The following is a 17,682-nucleotide window of genomic DNA, read 5'->3' as shown; positions in this document are numbered from 1 at the left end:
GGTGAAACCTGCAGAAACCTTGTTATTGTTCCATTACCTCGACTTAAAAATTTGCTTAGTGTGGAACTTCTTTTAAACAATCTTTATTAGTTATCTTTATATGCTTATGATTACATAAAACTACACATTTAAAGCTCCCTTTTATATTACTTAAGTAAAAGTGCTGCTGATGGAATAAGATTATGCATAGTCGCTTTTTCCACAAAACACAGTAAAGTAAGTAGGAAAAGGAAATTTTATTTAGCTCAAGATTCAAGTTATTGTCACTTAGCACCAAAAAATCAAATTTGTTGCTGGTTAATTATCTGATCAACCAATCAATTACTGTCTATTCAGCTTTATGCAAGATGTGCCTTATTTTGTGTCTGTTAAATGTAGAAATGACAGAAGATGTTACTAATAAAGAGAGCTTGAATTGTAATAATGGAGTTGTATTTGTATTTTTGAGGACTATCTGTAAATGGGCATGTTGTAGATTTTAAGTTTACTAGTAGTAATTTTGTTGAGTGAGTTTCCATTTGAGTCTAGCAAAATACTTTTTTTTAAATTTTTTTTAGTAGATTTCACTCAGAGTATAAGTTGTGCACAATTACATTTATTGAGTAAAGAATAAGTGGAATTTAATAAGCATCAGTGAATCAGTGTAATTTAGTATGCAGAAATTAAAGGTTTAAAGTTAAGGTTTACTGAAAAATATTATTACCACTACTATAAAAGTTTGAGGTAATCAGTTTCCACAAATATTTTGAGTATTCTGAACTTATTCGGGTTTACAGTGTATACATTGGCTGACTCCAAAAGAAAGTTGGCTGTATTGCAAAGGACCCCACTCACCCTGGACATCATCTGTTCTCCGCCCTGCCCTCTAGGGAAAGATACAGACCAATCAGAACCAGAACAGACTGAGAAACAGCTTCTTCCCACAGGTAGTAAAATGCACAGACCCTTCTCCTATCCCTCCCTATTTGTGGGCTGCTACATCCACACTACTGCATTTACATATAATATCAAACTTAATTTTTAAATGGGTTTTATGAAGTGCTTATTTTCAGATAATATTTTCAGATAGTATTGGACGCCTGTAGGGGGCAGTGTTGACACGGACAAGCAGAAGCGAGTGTTCACAGAAGATCTAGATGGCAGTTTTCTTGAACTCTTTATGGCCATTCATTTTACCACATTCACCCAAATAACTACTTTGTGCTAGATTATAGTGCACAGCCACATTAAAGGGACTTGAGAGAAACTTACCTGAAGTAGTTCAGCTTGGGTGAGTGAGAATGACACAGTCTGGTTATACATCATCACCTAGAAGTAGGTTAGATGACTGAGAGAATGAGATTTGAATCTTATTTTAATTTGTGTTAAATTACTCTGTGTATGCAAAACCCTTTCTTAAGCTTCATACACTTTTGTCTTAATCTCACACTTTAGATTATTTTCTCCTTTAGTATAAAATAACAAACTTCAATTTGCTTCAGTCACTGAACTTACACTGCCTGTCTTTGGGACAGGTGTCTATATGGGCAGGCCTTTAGGCCTAATTCCTTGCTCAGAAAAGATGGGATATAAACTAGTATCAAACACTTTATTTCAACCAGTATGAATATTCTTGTACAAACATGTTTTTTCATCTCTCTTGGAAAATCTGAATTGTTTCTGTAAAATTAATTAAACGAATTGTGGAGAATCTAACTGATCTAACAATGTGTAGCATGACCATATTGATAACACGTTTACACATTTATTTGTGCATTATAAGCATCTTGGTGAAGGGCTCTCTCTTTGTTGTTAGCCGAATGAAGCGCCGTAAGAGAGGGAATCGAGCCAGGTCGCTCCGTGCGCCTCCGCCGGCGGGGACTCCGCACACCGCTATCGGCAATATATCTCTCCAACGTGCGCTCACTGTGCAATAGACTGGATGAACTTCAGTTACTGGTGGGGGAAAAACAGAGACTTTTTATTCATCTTCTGTTCTGTGCTTCACGGAGATGTGGCTGTGTGGATCAATACCGGACTCCGCGCTGCAGCTGGCTGACTTCCAACTCTACAGAGCAGTTACAGCAAAACAAAAGGTGGAGGTGTCTGTTTTTATATCAACAATGGCTGCACTGTTAGACATTTCAAAGGGTTTTTACCCTCAGATTTACAGTACTATAACCGTTTTTCACTTTTACAGTAACAAATATGTTACTGTAATTATGTAATTCAGAATACAGTAGTTACTGTAAAAAAAACACTGTACACTACTGTAATCCCATTTTTTAATTTATATATTATTTTTTCATTCATGCATGCATTATTTTTTAAACCTACACAAGTACTAATGATTAGACACAGTAATTATAAAATTTCAAATTCTTTATTTAAACATTTGTCATACTTAATGTACTTTACAAGAAATGTTATTTTCAGAAATTCATTTAAAATAAGATAAAAGAAGTTAAATTACATGTATAAACCTTACTTCAATTATAAGTGCATTCAATGTTACTGTCAAAACACAATGCAGAAAGTACTGTGCAGAACAAAGTATCTGGACGGCATACAGAACTGTATATTTACCAACAACAGAAGAACACAAAGAAAATACTCATCTGTTGACTGGGATGCTTTTTTACAAATAATCATTAACCACATTAACATAAGAAATAACAGTAACAATAGATACTGTGCTTTTTTGGTACAAAATAACATTGTCTGAATATGAGTGAAATATCCATGTCAAATGACTAACTCTTTAAGTACATATAAAAAGAAATATTCTCTGGGGTGTACCGATCATGTAACTCATGACGCACATTTGGATCTAAACCGACCTGCAATCCGTTACTTTTCTGGCAAGAAGTCTGTTGTTCACAGCTTGTTCAGGGATGGAAGGATATCCTGTAGGTAAAGAATTTGTCATAAATTAAATTTTTACACTGATAGAGTTGATAAAATATATCAATATCACATCTTGCAAAATGATCACAGTGGAATCAACTTTCCTCTAAAACTCTAAAATCAATAAAAACTGAATATTGTAGCCTTTGTGAAAGAAGAATTATTTGCAAGGCGGGTGTCCCTAATAAACAGGCAACTGTACTGTGTATAGTGTACATATCCTGTTGAAAAAAGTGTCACACCTAATCCAAGTTCTTCCACTCAAACTCTGTTAGCTGGTGGACAAAGGATGACACTTTGTTGTTGATGACTGCCATTTCTCCTGTCCTACGACTTGCGGTGCATTTAGTTCCATCACCTGGATTTATCCTCATGAAGAATCTTTAGGGAAGAGAAAATTTCTTTTACAATAACAAATATTTTCTATTCTTACGTAAAGTTAGAATTTACTGCAAAAATTTGTCATTTTTCTGTGGCTTTTGCCTAGAAACTGTGCTACTGCAACTAATGTGAGGAAAACTACTTAATGTTAATTTTTACATCTAGAGGATAATATAGATATTTTAATTTGTTTTATATTCTATGGGGTCACACTACAATAAAACATGAACATGTAACATATTGCCTTTTATGTTAGTTGTAAGATGTACTGCATATTTATAATAGGCCTATGTTAGTTATAAGCTAACATATGAAATGTACAACAAATGAATACTAAAACTTGAAATGTGCCTAGCTATCACTTAGTTTACAATAATGCAATTAACCGAACTGACTTACAACTTACAGTTAGTCTCCTTACATTAGCTAGCTTATTATCGATGTGAGCTAAACATTGCTCTTGACATAATACATTTGATTTTAAAACTCAAAAAGTCTTCTGTAAAATTAAACATCAACTCTGTTCACTTTGACAAAGTTAACGTTAAGTTACCAGATTGAGTGCACAGACAATAACATACTTTTGAATTCATTCACGTTTTGTTTTTACCTTGGGATTGTCGTTGGTAGTTCTCTGTCTTCACCACAGGTTAACTTCCACTGGTGTTGTCTTAGTTGTGTGTGCCTGAGCTTCCACCCCTGTGGTGGTGAATGAAAGATAAAACTACTGATGCATCTGTGCCAAAACGGCAGTTAGGGAAAATACAGTAACATGGATGTTACTGTAATCATATACAGTGGTTTACTGTAATTTTAAAATTTGATACATCAGATTTTTAAATTACAGTAAACCACTGTATATGGTGTCTAACGTCATCTATAATTCCCATAATGCAATGGAAATTACAGTTATTTACTGGAAAGAGGATATACAGTATTATACTGGGTGTTAGGTGGTAATTACAGAAATGTCAAAAAAACAGTGTGGTGTACCGACATGACAGTGTTTCACCAGCACTGTTCTCCTAATCTGGAATTTTTAATCATAAACTGTAAACTGTTTTACAGTTTATGATTACCGAGCAGAATGAATGAAGCAAAATCACGGGGGGACCGTGAGTTTGCTTCATTCATTCTGCTCGGTGTTTACATTCTGCCGCACGCCAACGTGCACGATGCACAGCGCATGCTGGCCGACCAGATACCGTGTGTAGAGCAGACAAACCCGGACTACCTTGTCATTGTTCTTGGTGACTTTAACAAAAGAAACCTCTGCCAAGAAGTCCCCAAATACAGACAGCTTATTAAGTGTCCAACCAGAGAAGGGAACGCTTTGGATCCCTGTTACACCACAGTTAGCTGTGCCTCTCACGCCGTTACACGCGCTCCACTGGGACTCTCTAATCATGTCATGGTCCACCTGATTCCTGCTTACAGACAGAAATTAAAACTCTGTAAACCATTAGTGAGGACATCAAAGAAATGGACCAGTGAAGCTGTAGAGGATCTTCAGGTGTGCTTGGACTGGACTGACTGGGATGTTTTCAGGACTGCTACCAACAATCTGGATGAGTTTACAGAGTCTGTGACATCCTACATCAGCTGCATTCCAACACGCACCAGGGTGAGTTATAACAATGACAAACCCTGGTTCACAGCTAAGCTCAGACAGCTGAGGTTTGAAAAGGAAGAGGCATTTAGGAGTGGGGACCGAGCCAGGTTTAAGGAGTCAAAGTACAGGTTTAGCAAGGCTATGCGAGATTCTAAACAGCTGTATGCAGAGAGACTACAACACCAGTTCTCAAGGAATGACTCTGCTTCTGTCTGGAGAGGATTCAGACAGATCACCAGCTACAAACCTAAATCCCCCCACTCCATGAACAACTCACGCTTTGCCAACGAGCTGAACCAGTTTTACTGTCACTTTGAAAGACAATGGGACAGACCTGACACCATCCCCTGTCCCACCACTGATCGGCCAGTCCACCATCTCATCCCCCACCTCCTCCCCCTCTCTTACCATCCTGGAGAGGGACGTCAACAGACTGTTCAGGAGGCAGAAACCTCGCAAAGCAGCGGGGCCAGACTGTCTCCCCATCCACTTTGAAGCACTGTGCTGATCAGCTGTCTCCGGTGTTCACAGACATTTTTAACACCTCACTGGAGTCATGCCATGTGCCAGCCTGCTTCAAAGCCTCCACCATCATCCCTGTCCCCAAAAAAACAAGGACCACGGGACTAAACGACTACAGACCCGCTGCCCTGACCTCTGTGTAATGAAGTCTTTTGAGCGCCTTGTGTTGTCCCACCTTAAATCCATCATAGACCCACTCCTGAACCTCCTGCAGTTCGCCTGCAAAGCCAACAGGTCTGTAGATGATGCAGTAAACATGGCCCTTCACTACATCCTCCAGCACCTGGACTCCCCAGGAACCTACGCCAGGATCCTGTTTGTGGACTTTCAACACCATCATCCCGGCCGTCCTGCAGGACAAGCTCTCCCAGCTGAATGTGCCTGACTCCACCTGCAGGTGGAGTCAGGCACATTCACAGACTTCCTGACAGACAGGAAGCAGCACGTGAAGATGGGAAAATGTCCCTGACTCCATGACCATCAGCACCGGTTCCCCTCAAGGCTGCGTTCTTTCACCTCTGCTCTTCTCCCTGTACACCAACACCTGCACCTCCTGTCACCAATCTGTCAAGCTCCTGAAGTTTGCGGATGACACCACCCTCATTGGGCTGATCTCTGGTGGGGATGAGTCTGCAGATGGGAGATCGACCATCTGGTGACCTGGTGCGGCCAGAACTGTCTGGAGCTCAACGCTCTGAAGACAGTGGAGATGGTCGTGGACTTCAGGAAGAGCCCAGCCCCACCCTCCCCCATCATCCTGAGTTACTCCCCTGTCGCCACTGTGGACTCCTTCCGCTTCCTGGGCACCATCATCTCCCAGGACCTCAAGTGGGAGATGAACATCACCTCCCTCACCAAGAAGACCCCGAAGAGGATGTACTTCCTGCGGCAGCTGAAGAAGTTCAGCCTGCCAAAGTCAATGATGGTGCACTTCTACATCGCCATCATTGAGTCTATCCTCACCTCCATCACCATCTGGTACGCTGCTGCCACTGCCAGGGACAAAGGCAGGCTGCAGCGAATCATTCACTCTGCAGAGAAGGTGATTGGCTGCAATCTTCCATCTCTTCAGGACCTGCACGCCTCGAGGACTCTGAGGCGAGCAGGAAAGATTGCAGCTGATGCCTCCAATCCCGGCCACAAACTGTTTTTAGACTCTCCCCTCTGGCAAGAGGCTGCGGTCCATCAGGACCAAAACCTCTCGCCACAAAAACAGCTTCTACCCGTCTGCAGCTAGTCTCATCAACAAGGCCCGGGCCCCCCACTGACACTCCCCCCCTCAAATAATACAATCATCTCTGCACATGTAAATATCACTTCATGTCATATCATGCACAAACCTGGCACATTGCACATATTTGTCGTTAATTTGTTGTTAATTGTAAATTGTTGTTGTTCCATTATTCCATATTATATTTGTTAATTTTATTATTTTTATATTGTCAGTTGTATTATTTTTCTCTATTCTTCTGTTATTCTTATATAACTTGCATTTGTTTATTACATATTTATGTATTCCTACAGCTATTTATGTCAGCTGTATGTCTGTCTGCGTGTAGCACCTTATCACCAAAGCAAATTCCTTTTATGTGTAAAACACTACTTGGCAATAAAGCTCCTTCTGATTCTGATTCTGAGAAGTAGCTCAAGAGGGTGACCCAATTGTGCGTTATGAGGTTTTATACATCCAAAAAACTTCTATAAAAACCAAACAGGCGTCTAATTGAGACCTGTATTTATTTGTCAAAACATTTAGCCAAACCAGGCCAGTAACGGGGACAGGCCTCTAATTGGGACTCTCCTTTCAATAGAAGTTTTACAGTAGCTACACATTTAATTGGGTATTGAAAATGTGTGTGTACTTCATCATCATGATCAATATTTGACTATCAATCGGCGGATTTGTTTCTCTTATGCCACATCCCGCCACATCCCACCACCCCAGGGGCTGTGGGATGTGCTGGAAAAACAAGTCTGATTCATGGAGGCCCCACCACCTATAGGACTCTAAAGGATCTTCTGCTAACGTCCTTGTGCCAGATACCACAACACACCTTAAGAGGTCTAGTGGAGTCCATGCCTCGATGGGTCAGGGCTGTTTTGGTGGCAAAAGTAGGACATACACAATATTAGGCAGGTGGTCATAAGGTTGGCTGAATGGTGTAAATTGGATTCAAATTTAAATTGGAGTTTGGATTTGATTTCAAAGAAACTGTCCTGATTAAACACATTTTTGTAGCAATATTATTGGAGGCAAATTTCTTTTTTTCATTCTATTGTTTATATTTATAGTGGAAATAGAGGTTTTTGTTGGAATTAACAAACTGTGTCACCTCATTTTTTAGTCCAATATGTGGAAACTAATATTTTCCAAATAGAAAAACTCTACAGGCAGTGTCCACACAGCTCTGGATCACATATTCATTCTTTATGTGTTTATTTGTTTAGTTTTTTTCTACAGTTTTTCATCTAAATATCTTCATCAACCATACCAATGTCCAACTATGAAACATTACCCAAGAGATAGGGTATGGGAATAACATCAGAATAAGGCTCAATGTAATACAACAAATACAAGAAAATAACATGTAACAGCAAAAATTACAAAAATAACAAAACTAATAATAATAATAAATACATACTAAATGGATACATATGTAATAAATTAAAAGGTAAATAAAATAGAATAACGTAAAATTATCTGTGACCTCATTATAGACAAAATAAACAAACACAACTAAAGCCCTTATTGATCTTTATGATGTCGATCTGCAGCAGCTGTGACAAACTCCTCGTTCCTCTAAGATATTACATCGTCTATATCCGGTAAAAAAGACGTTTGAGAGATTTAGATTGAATATTGAGTATTCTTGCACTTTCTGTCAATTACATGAAGAATCAATTTGTCGTTTGTTTTATCAATGTATATACTGTAGAATGTTTTGGTTGGATATTGAACTCTATATAAAAAGGAAAACTAGACAGACGTTTCAACTTCAGGAAAAAGACATTCTTATATGTTTTGAAAGAAATGAGAAAGAAAAAGACGTAATTTTTTTTGTACAGTTGGTATTATTATTGGGGAAATTCCACATCCACAAGAAAAAATGGACTGACTCCAAACCACACTTTGTACAATTTCTCCAAGAACTGCATCAGTATAGCACCACAATTAAAAACATTAAGAACAAGAAGGCAATCAAGACTAACTGTGTGTTTGACAAATTTCTTTTGGACAGATGATATATTACTTTGAATCCATATTACCATTTTTTATTATTATTTCGCTATCTTCTTCTTTTGTTATTATTTATGTATTTTCTCTTCTTATACAGCTGCCCCTGAACGCCTGTAGGAGGCAGTGTTGTCGAGTGAGTGACAGACACGGACAAGGAAGTGCGCGTGTCATTCTCACCAAGCTGATGTAATATGGAAGCTTCTCTCTAGTCCCTTTAATAGGTTGCGCGCGTTTACAAAACATCAGATGGCAATTTTCTTGAACTCGTTATTTTATGGTCATTAATTTCACCCCATTCACACAAATAACTACTTTCTGTTATATTATACTGCACAGCCACGTAAAAGGGACAGGTAGCATTAAGCCTATCTATTCTCCAGTGGGAATTTGAAGCATATTAACCACTGGAGAACCTTGCAAAAGCTGACTGAGATAATGCGATTTAAATCTTGTTTTTATTTGTGTTAAATTGATCTGTGTATTCTTTGTTTTTTATGTGTTAACAAGCAAAAACTTTCTTAAGATTAATAGGTGTTTATCTTTTAAACTCACACTTTAGATTAGGCTATTTTCTCATTCAGTGTTTAGACAATCATTCGGCTCAGGGTGCGAACTACGGGGGAGCCAGGGGGAGCTTAGCTCCCCTAAAAGCATGATTTGTGATATTTTGGGGGGTCTCTAAAATATTGACAGCATGCTTTATTGCTATTCATTTCTCTATCATCATGGATTCATGCGTAAATTCAGGAACGTCAGACTTCATCCAGCCTGAGGGAACGATCACCGATCGTCCGCAGCGGGCCAGTCACTCCGCGATCTCCTGTCCCTAGTCCGCCCCACTCCCTCTCCGATACGGGTTGTGTCGCTAGTATGACCAACGGTAAACGGTTCGTGATCGTTCTGTCTGGCTGGATATTACGCATGATCCATGCAGAACTGCAACTGTGGGCTCCCCGCAGTGACAAACAACTTTTCAAAATTCTTCCCTCTCACGGAGAAAAGAAATGACAGGTCGCAAACAGCTGTTGTGTGAAGCGTAATTGTAGGAGAATTGCTACATGCCTCATACTTTCACAGTCAGCCCAGGCCTATATGCTTGTAGCTATTAATGATTCAGCAGTAAGAATCAAAAGGTGAGCTCCCCCGAAAGCCATGGTATAGTTCGCACACTGACGGCTGATTTGTTTCTCTTACCCCATTGTTAACACCGCCCCCACGGGCTGTCTTGCACATGAAAACATTCACACCACATGGCCGTTGCCCCACGTGTCTGATGGCTGGAGAAAAAAACATCACGAGTGACTACTGCAGCTGTGGGTGCTACAAATACAGCACATGGTGGCGTTTGGTAGCTGCTTGTAACGACGGACACCAGCGGGCCCCAGACTCCGTGCTTGTTTGAATTTTCAGTTTAGCAGTTAAAGTTGGATAACTTTTCTTTCGGCCACTTTTTCTTGTAAAGCGCCTAACTAAGTTAACGTTACTTTTGAAGTTTGTCTTCGTGCAAGGCTGTGAGCGAGGGTTATACAGAGGACTTCTAAAAACCACTTCTTCCATTCCGCCCGCAGCAGCTAAGCATAAGCTAGCATGTCGACCGGCACAAATGAAGTTAAAAGCTGCCCCATCCCCACCAGGGTGCTCACCCTGAAGGACTGGTCCCAGCTACCCGACTGTTACAGCCAGACACCCGGGGGGACCCTCTTCTCCACCACACCCGGAGGTGAGAACTGTGGAAACGGAAACTTAAAGAGTGATAACGCTTTCTCTCGAGACACTAAAGTTTCTGTTTCATATTCAGCCTTTTGCTTTATAAAATGCCTTCACACCACGAAACGTTTCAGAAAAAGTTAGCTTTAAGTTGCTGTAACGTTAACTCAACAGTTTGTGTATACGTGCACGTACTCGACGATAAGCTCTCGCGAGAATCTGCGAACAAAACACATTTAAAGTATCGGATTAAAACAATTATTTAGCTCGCCCTAACACCGTAAAATAATCATATTAAAACGAGAACATTATGAACCAAAATGATATAATCAAGGTGGATAAATGCCTTGTTTGCATAGTGACAGTTGGCTGCAGTCCTCATGTTGTCAACAAGTTTGTTGTTGTTTTGGCAAAAAGATTTTTTTTTTTTTTGTGAACCTAACAATTAAGTACTTTTTACACCATAAGTAGTGCGAGTCTGCACATCGCTTTTTACTCTTGTTTTAATATCGTACATTATCAAATTATAATCACTGTTACATAGTAGGACACATCTTTTCATTGCTGATAGCAGAACAGTAGTAGTAACTTTAACTTGCATAAAATGTATTCATGAATATTGGAAATCACATTGTTCACACTTTTCAAACACATTGAGATCTCAGCACGCTGTTAGTTGTTTCATCAAAAACCCTGCCTGAAGACAACAAGAACTGTCTAACCCTGACTTGTGATTCTAAGAGGGTGTATGTGTCCAGCTGCCAGAACAGCAGTGTGATTGGCCTCTGCAGTGGTGGAGGAGTTGGAGGCCGTCCTATCCGGGCTGCTCTCTGCTTTGCATTTCAGCAACAGCAGAGAACATTCTGTACAAGTTAAGGGGGGGGGGGGGTGAAAGGAACTGTCTAGCCTAATGCATGGGGAGTATGTGCAATTTAAAATTTTGTGCCAAACATGACACTGGTAAACACAGCAATGGAAGTTGCAACACAAAGTTTTTACTTGTATTCACTTTATGTGCAACACATCTCACTGTGTTGCTGGGCTGACCCCTCTTTTACATAACTGCCTATACTATCGGTTGCATTCCAGCCCCCTTTCCTCACCTCAATTATTTATCTCTCCACCTCTGCATTACTTCCCTTTGTCCAGGACGAACTGCTCACTGCTCAGTTATTACATAACATGTTTTTCCATTGTGGAGAGGTTGATACTGTACAGACTGGTTCAGACTCATAAAGAAGCAGTAGAGCACTCCTTGACTCAGTCACATCCTGGTCAAACTTATCACAACACGCCATTTATGACACTGTTTTTGCTTGGAGTTGGCCAATGTCCAAATGGTGACAGACAAGTCCAAGTAGATTTTAGATGTGACAAGCTGCAGGGTTTGTGTGGCGCTTCAAGCTTGTGTCATATCACCATTTTGAGAAAGCTTGAGAAAACCCATGCTTGGATACATACCTAAAGTATGTTTCATTTGCCCTCTCTGCAAATAACGAAACATATGGCTTTAGTTTAATCTCAGGGCCTCGTGCTTCTAAGAGAGAATGTTTTGTGCTCTGATTTCCTAGAACTCATTGCTGTGGTAGCCTTCATCCCTCCCCTCTGTGCACACAGACCTCTCCTTTTCCAACTAAAAGAAATCCCCTCTGGTAGAGAATAATGATGATACTTAACTTCCCTAATGAGCAAAGATGCAAAAGTGTAATAACAAGGTGGGGGTGTGTGTGCGTGCGCGCGCATTCCTTTCAGGAATTGAAATTTGACGTTTGTTTACTGCGGGTCAAACACCAGATTTTCTCTTTTGTTTTCTCTCAAACATAGGCACACGTATCATCTATGACAGGAAGTTTCTTTTGGATTGTCGAAACTCACCTCTTGCCCGAACCCCCCCATGCTGTCTGCCCCAGATCCCTGGGGTAACAGTACCTGCTACACACCCCATGGGGAAACTGCAGGATCTCAAAGAGGAGGCGGAGGAGGAAGAGAAAGACATTGCAGGTAAACATACCACTATTTAGTTCTTGTTTTCTCTTGAGTTTGACTGGTTTTACAGAGTGGAGTAACTTTACAGGAAAACACAGATTTCCAGGCTCATGTTTGGAGTGACATACGTCTGTACCATAACACACAAACAGCTCTTTTTGTGGTTTTATGAAATAAAGAACCTCCACAATGCACACTTGTGTAGCCTTATCAAATACAAGAACTACACATGCCAATTTCCCTACGTATAGAATGCTTTTCCAACTTAACGTTGCGTTGTTGTGAACTTGCAACCCTTTTGTTTCAGCTTTGAGCTTTATATTGCGTTGCCATGAGTATTCAACTGTACTAATACAGCAGATAGGTGCTGCATGTGTTCCTGCAGTGCCATGCCTACATGTTTGCAGCACAGCAGCTGTGCTGTGTTGGGGACTGGGACATGAGTGCTCCATCATTATCGCCATGTGTTAGTTTAGTGTTTCAGGGTCCGTGCCTTCATGGGTATAACCAGGCTTTTAAACTAGGCCAGTGGCTTATTTACTCAACAATCACTATATATTTCATATTGTAATAAGACAGTCTTTCTGTCTTTCAGGCTGCCGGTGTCAGATGTTAATTTGTTGTTGCTGAGGGATTAAGAGAGATAACAACGGTTATTTAGCAAATGAACAGTTTAACTGAGTGTACTGTACCTCTGATAGCCCCTCCAGAAGACATGACTTCTTGGAGATAAAATACCCTTATTTTGGCAGTGCTTCTCTTGTGGGTCTTTCATGACACTGTAACCAAAGATTTTGGGCTCACGAGCAAGTTGAGACCGCTATTTATTTTTGAGCGAAATACATCCAACCATCAATCTGTCCTTCTCCATTCCTGCTGTCAAACTAAAGACCATGGGGATTAGGGTTGACCCCCTTTTCCTCTGTCCCCTTGTCTAGCTTGGTAAACACACAGGGCATGTCATGGGGGTTTTGGAACTGTGAGCTACATCCTTTTTAGTCAAGTGTATTTTGTTGTTGTTTTTCAGTTATGAATGTAATGATAAGGTCTGCACTTTGTCATCTTCACTGTAGTCCGTTAAGGCGTGGTTGGGCTTGGGGTGTCAAATATTTGCCCTTTTCCAATCTTAACTGTTTCTTCTGTCCCTTTTTCAACAGATGACAACCAGTTTGAGATGGACATCTGAGCTCCAGTATTACCTCCTGTGGAGAGTTAGTTAAATTACCCCAAGGTCATTAATGACTGTAATGCATTACATATAAAGCTTTTTTTCACTATTTTTTTTTTTTTTCTTTTAAAAAAAATAAAAGCTTTAGTGGGGAACTCAAAAGGAAAACACAGAAAACTGTAGGGTGCTTTTGACCCTAAAAAAGTGTTAAGTATAAAAATGGTATTAAATGGGTTGATTGGTTGCTCACTCACTTCAGAGCTGCAGCAGGATTGAAAAAATCCATTTTGATTTAACCTTTTTTTTTATCTTTTGTAAATAAGAAAATTGTACTATGTATCCTATTTTTTAAGTTGGGGAATATAAAATGATTACAGTTTTTCACTGCAGGCATCAGTTTTGTTTTGTTGTCTCCTCCTCCTCCTCCTCCTCCTCCTCCTCCTCCTCCTCCTCCTCCTCCTCCTCCTCTACCCCTCCCTCCCCCACCCCACCCCACCCCAAAAGAAGGATGGCTAACTTTCCTTGTCATAGGCAAACAAGTGTCCTAATGTTGGGGTCAGGGCCTACTGAAAATCAGCTACTCTGTTTTAAATGGACGGAGAGATGAAATGTGAATAATTTCAAATAAAGGCTGCTTGAAACGCCAGCAATCATGTGTGTTCTTTTTCATTAGATGTACCTCTGTTAGAAAGTGAAACCATTGACGTATGTCCTTGCCTTAAAGAGCTGCATGCTGACAAGGAGCTCACACATGTATCATTTTAACATTTGGTCTTTGTCACACACTGATAACACAATTGTGAAAAAAGCCTAATTTAGTCATTAATGTAACTTTAATTTATTACTATTACATATAAATATCTCATGTGTATATAGCAAAGCGGAAATGTTTAAATATTATGATCTTGTAGTGTACACTAAATTCAGACTCTCACGCTGTTACCAGGGTCAGGGCTAGGTATGCATGTTTGTCACAGACACTGATCTCCAGATTAGGAAGGCTCAACATAGGAGTAGGCCTGGTTTTAAGGAATGAGGGCAGCTGCTGTCCAAAGGCCAGACGTATTGAAACTGCTCTGTGGGGGAGGGGCTTGCCACTTTATGGTATTTGACCAGTCAATTATCTCAGATTTACTGACAACAATATGAATGTTTGTTTCAGCACTGATGGCCCCACAGTCTGTGTTTTGAAGCTGTTGGTGAGTTCAAGGTGTATCATGTTTATTTGATAGGGACAGATTCTATAAATATAGAGAATTGTAGAAACAAATTCCAATGCAATGCAACACAGCATTTATAGCTATTGCTACTTTCCAATCCCCGTCCCTAGAAGGGCTTTTAAATCTTCAGTGCAGTTTTCAAGTGAGAACAGTGCGTCATGTGCAAGTTAGTGATGTGGGTTAGTCCGCTCAGCTGTTTGTGTCCCATGTCCTTGCAGATACAATGACTTTGCATTGCGCTAAAGCTATGAACTTTCAGCCAGGAGGCTCTGATTTATTGATTCCCATCAGGTTTAAAAATGTGGTCAGTATTTGGTCCATTGCAATTCTTCCAAGAGCATGCAAAGTAAACCTGCTGTGCCCTGTAACAAAGGCAGATGGGACCCATTGCAGAGCATAATGATAGGATAACTTCATAACATCAGGGTGGGCACTCGGCTGCGTTTGAAAAATGTGCCAAGGGGCACGTGAAAACAAGACCAGGTGCCAGGTGACTGTAAAATGCCACAAGCTCCCGTCGTGTAGTTTTGAGGGATTTCCTATCTGGGGAGATATGAAACTGAAAATGATACTGGAATGTACTCCACAAACCTCATTGTTCTTGTGCATACACACACCTACACACATTTGCACAAGATTTTGGTGACACACAGTGAGGAGCACGTTTATTGATCATTGAACACCAAATGTGATGTAATTATCCCATGTCCTACTCTAGGATGGGCACCACAGGGTTGAGGTCCAGTAAAAAGGGTGAGGGTGAGGGAAGCTCTGCCATAGCTGTATATAGAGATGACCATCTATCACATAATTAACTACTCAACACATTGTCTACAATAAATTATTTTGCCTTTCTCAATAGGCCTACTGACCCATCAAGCTTGGACCAATGAAAACCAATGGAGACAAATGCTATCAACATAAGGCATATTATAAGTTTAGGAGATTGTTGAATCTCTAGCTCAAAATAGTTCTCTCATGACTGAAAAGTTTAAAGTGTGCTCACTTTGGACAAAAACCCCCACCAGTGTATTAATGCCAAATCAGCCTCCCTTATTGATCTGCTCAAAAGCATGACTGCCACTCTGTCTTTGTAGTGGAAATAAAATTATATATGTACAACATGATTACTTGCCACATAAATTTGATATAAATGTCTTGTAAATTTTGAAACCAGAATTGGCTCTCACTGCAATCTTTGGACACAATCATTGCAATCACACCTGCACATAATTTCCAACGTACGATTTTCCATTGGTCATTTGAATTTGTAAATGAGATCACGTCAAGATATTTTTGTAGTCCATTGGTCAGAGTGGGAGATCTTTGCTAATGTGTTTATCACTGGGCATGTGACGGTGGCTCATAAGCATAAGGGATCGATCACAGACCAAGAGCCAAAAGTGTCTGCAAACATACATTTGTCAAGTCTTATCTTTTTGTCTTGAAATGTGAGGCATTTTACAAACTTCCATAGTGTTATATTGTGAAAATATGATTTCACATATTTCAGACGTAAACATGGTCATAATTTTAATAAAATAAATAATTATGTTGTTTAACTGCAGTTAAGCACAGTTAATCCAAATGAATAAATATTTATCAAGTGCAAATGTGTCCCAAGGGTCTGCTTACTCCTGACATGAAAGGCTTCATTTTGGTTTGTGGAGATCCAGTCAATGGTCTGATTGATGGTTTTGATCCCCCCCGCTCCCCTTCCACTTTCCTGGTAAGAGGGTTGGGAAGAGTTGAACTGGTTGATGAGGCTCTATTTTTGTCAGCCGCTCCTGTTGAAGCCACGGGTACAGGATCGGCCTGCATTGCCGAGGTGACGATGTAAACAGACACTCAAACACGCGGCCTGCTTGGTCACATCTATCATGACGGGGGGAGGACAGGGGCTGAAGTGGGCCACATATTTTACTCATGCATGAACACACATTCACAAACTTAAATTTATATTACATTCACTCAAATATTTACATTGCAGGAATTCAGCCAACTGTTTTACAGCGTACACCAGTAAAATAATATTCAATTCCTAGATCCCTGCTGCACGTTGAAATTAAATCTGAGATGCAAGCTGTAAGTAGTTTCTTGGATTACATCATGTGCAAGTGTATTTCATCATTTGCGTTAACCTGTTAAGCACCTGTAGGTGTTTGCAACAAAAGACAATATAATGAAGGTCTTTAAGCCATGTATTTGGCACGATCTTAGGATAAAGCTGTGCATTTGCTGTTTGTTGCAGAATCTCTGCCATGCCTCAGATCACTCTTTTAACATCTGCTGCCAGGCTATTGTGTAATGTGTCACCAGTAAAAGTACCTTTCCCCAACATCTTTCCAATGCATTACTTACTAGCTGTAAACATAGCTTGGTGTGTATATACATATATATCAAAGGTCAGGTCCTTGTTTCTCGGGGGCACCACTGGTCTGCAACTCTGCCTCTTGATATAGGCTACCAATTGTACATACTCGTGCAAGCTATATGACATGTTGGCCTGGTATTGTCTTGCAGAATAGAGACCATTTCCTTTAAAGTTCCAGTGTCAGTGGCACCTGTCATGCTGGCTGGCTGCTGGTATGCTATATTCATACTGTACTCATGTAATGTCATGTCTGATGGAGGAACTGAGATGATGTTTCACAATCCTGTCTCCCAACTCTACCACCAACTGTATGTGTGTGTGGTACATACGCATGGGTACTTTACAGATTAATAATATACTTACAAACAGTAACATCATGTAATGGTGCTTTGTTATAGATTAACTATACCCAGCCATATGTAATATAACTCCACCTCAACCTGCTTAAACATTATAGTGCTTACTGCTCAGTATTTGTTATCCAGTATTATATAATAACTAAACACTTACAGATTCCATTCTGCTGCATTTCTTTAAGTAACATTGTGAATGCAGAACTTTTGCTTGTAATGGAGTATTTTACAGCTA

General features: G+C 40.1%; 1 protein-coding gene and 1 long non-coding RNA gene across 2 annotated transcripts; one reads left to right on the top strand and one right to left on the bottom strand.

Moving 5' to 3' along the window:
* Positions 1–2,462: 2,462 nt before the first annotated feature.
* On the bottom strand, positions 2,463–3,957 carry LOC123957953. The gene is made up of 3 exons (XR_006821943.1): positions 3,878–3,957; positions 3,129–3,267; positions 2,463–2,886 (listed from the first exon to the last, which is right to left on the bottom strand). It is a non-coding gene; the product is annotated as an uncharacterized LOC123957953 (long non-coding RNA).
* Positions 3,958–9,954: 5,997 nt separating this feature from the next.
* Positions 9,955–14,146, top strand: eif4ebp3l (eukaryotic translation initiation factor 4E binding protein 3, like; the record flags this gene model as incomplete). The annotated part of the gene is given in 3 exon segments (XM_046031082.1): positions 9,955–10,359; positions 12,171–12,347; positions 13,490–14,146. Coding segments are annotated over 3 exon segments (339 nt in total). The 3' UTR covers positions 13,519–14,146.
* Between the last annotated feature and the right edge of the window lie 3,536 nt (positions 14,147–17,682).

The sequence above is a fragment of the Micropterus dolomieu genome, linkage group LG19 (assembly GCF_021292245.1).
Source record: "Micropterus dolomieu isolate WLL.071019.BEF.003 ecotype Adirondacks linkage group LG19, ASM2129224v1, whole genome shotgun sequence".
NCBI lineage: Eukaryota > Metazoa > Chordata > Actinopteri > Centrarchiformes > Centrarchidae > Micropterus > Micropterus dolomieu.
This window is presented reverse-complemented; position numbering and strand designations above follow the sequence as displayed.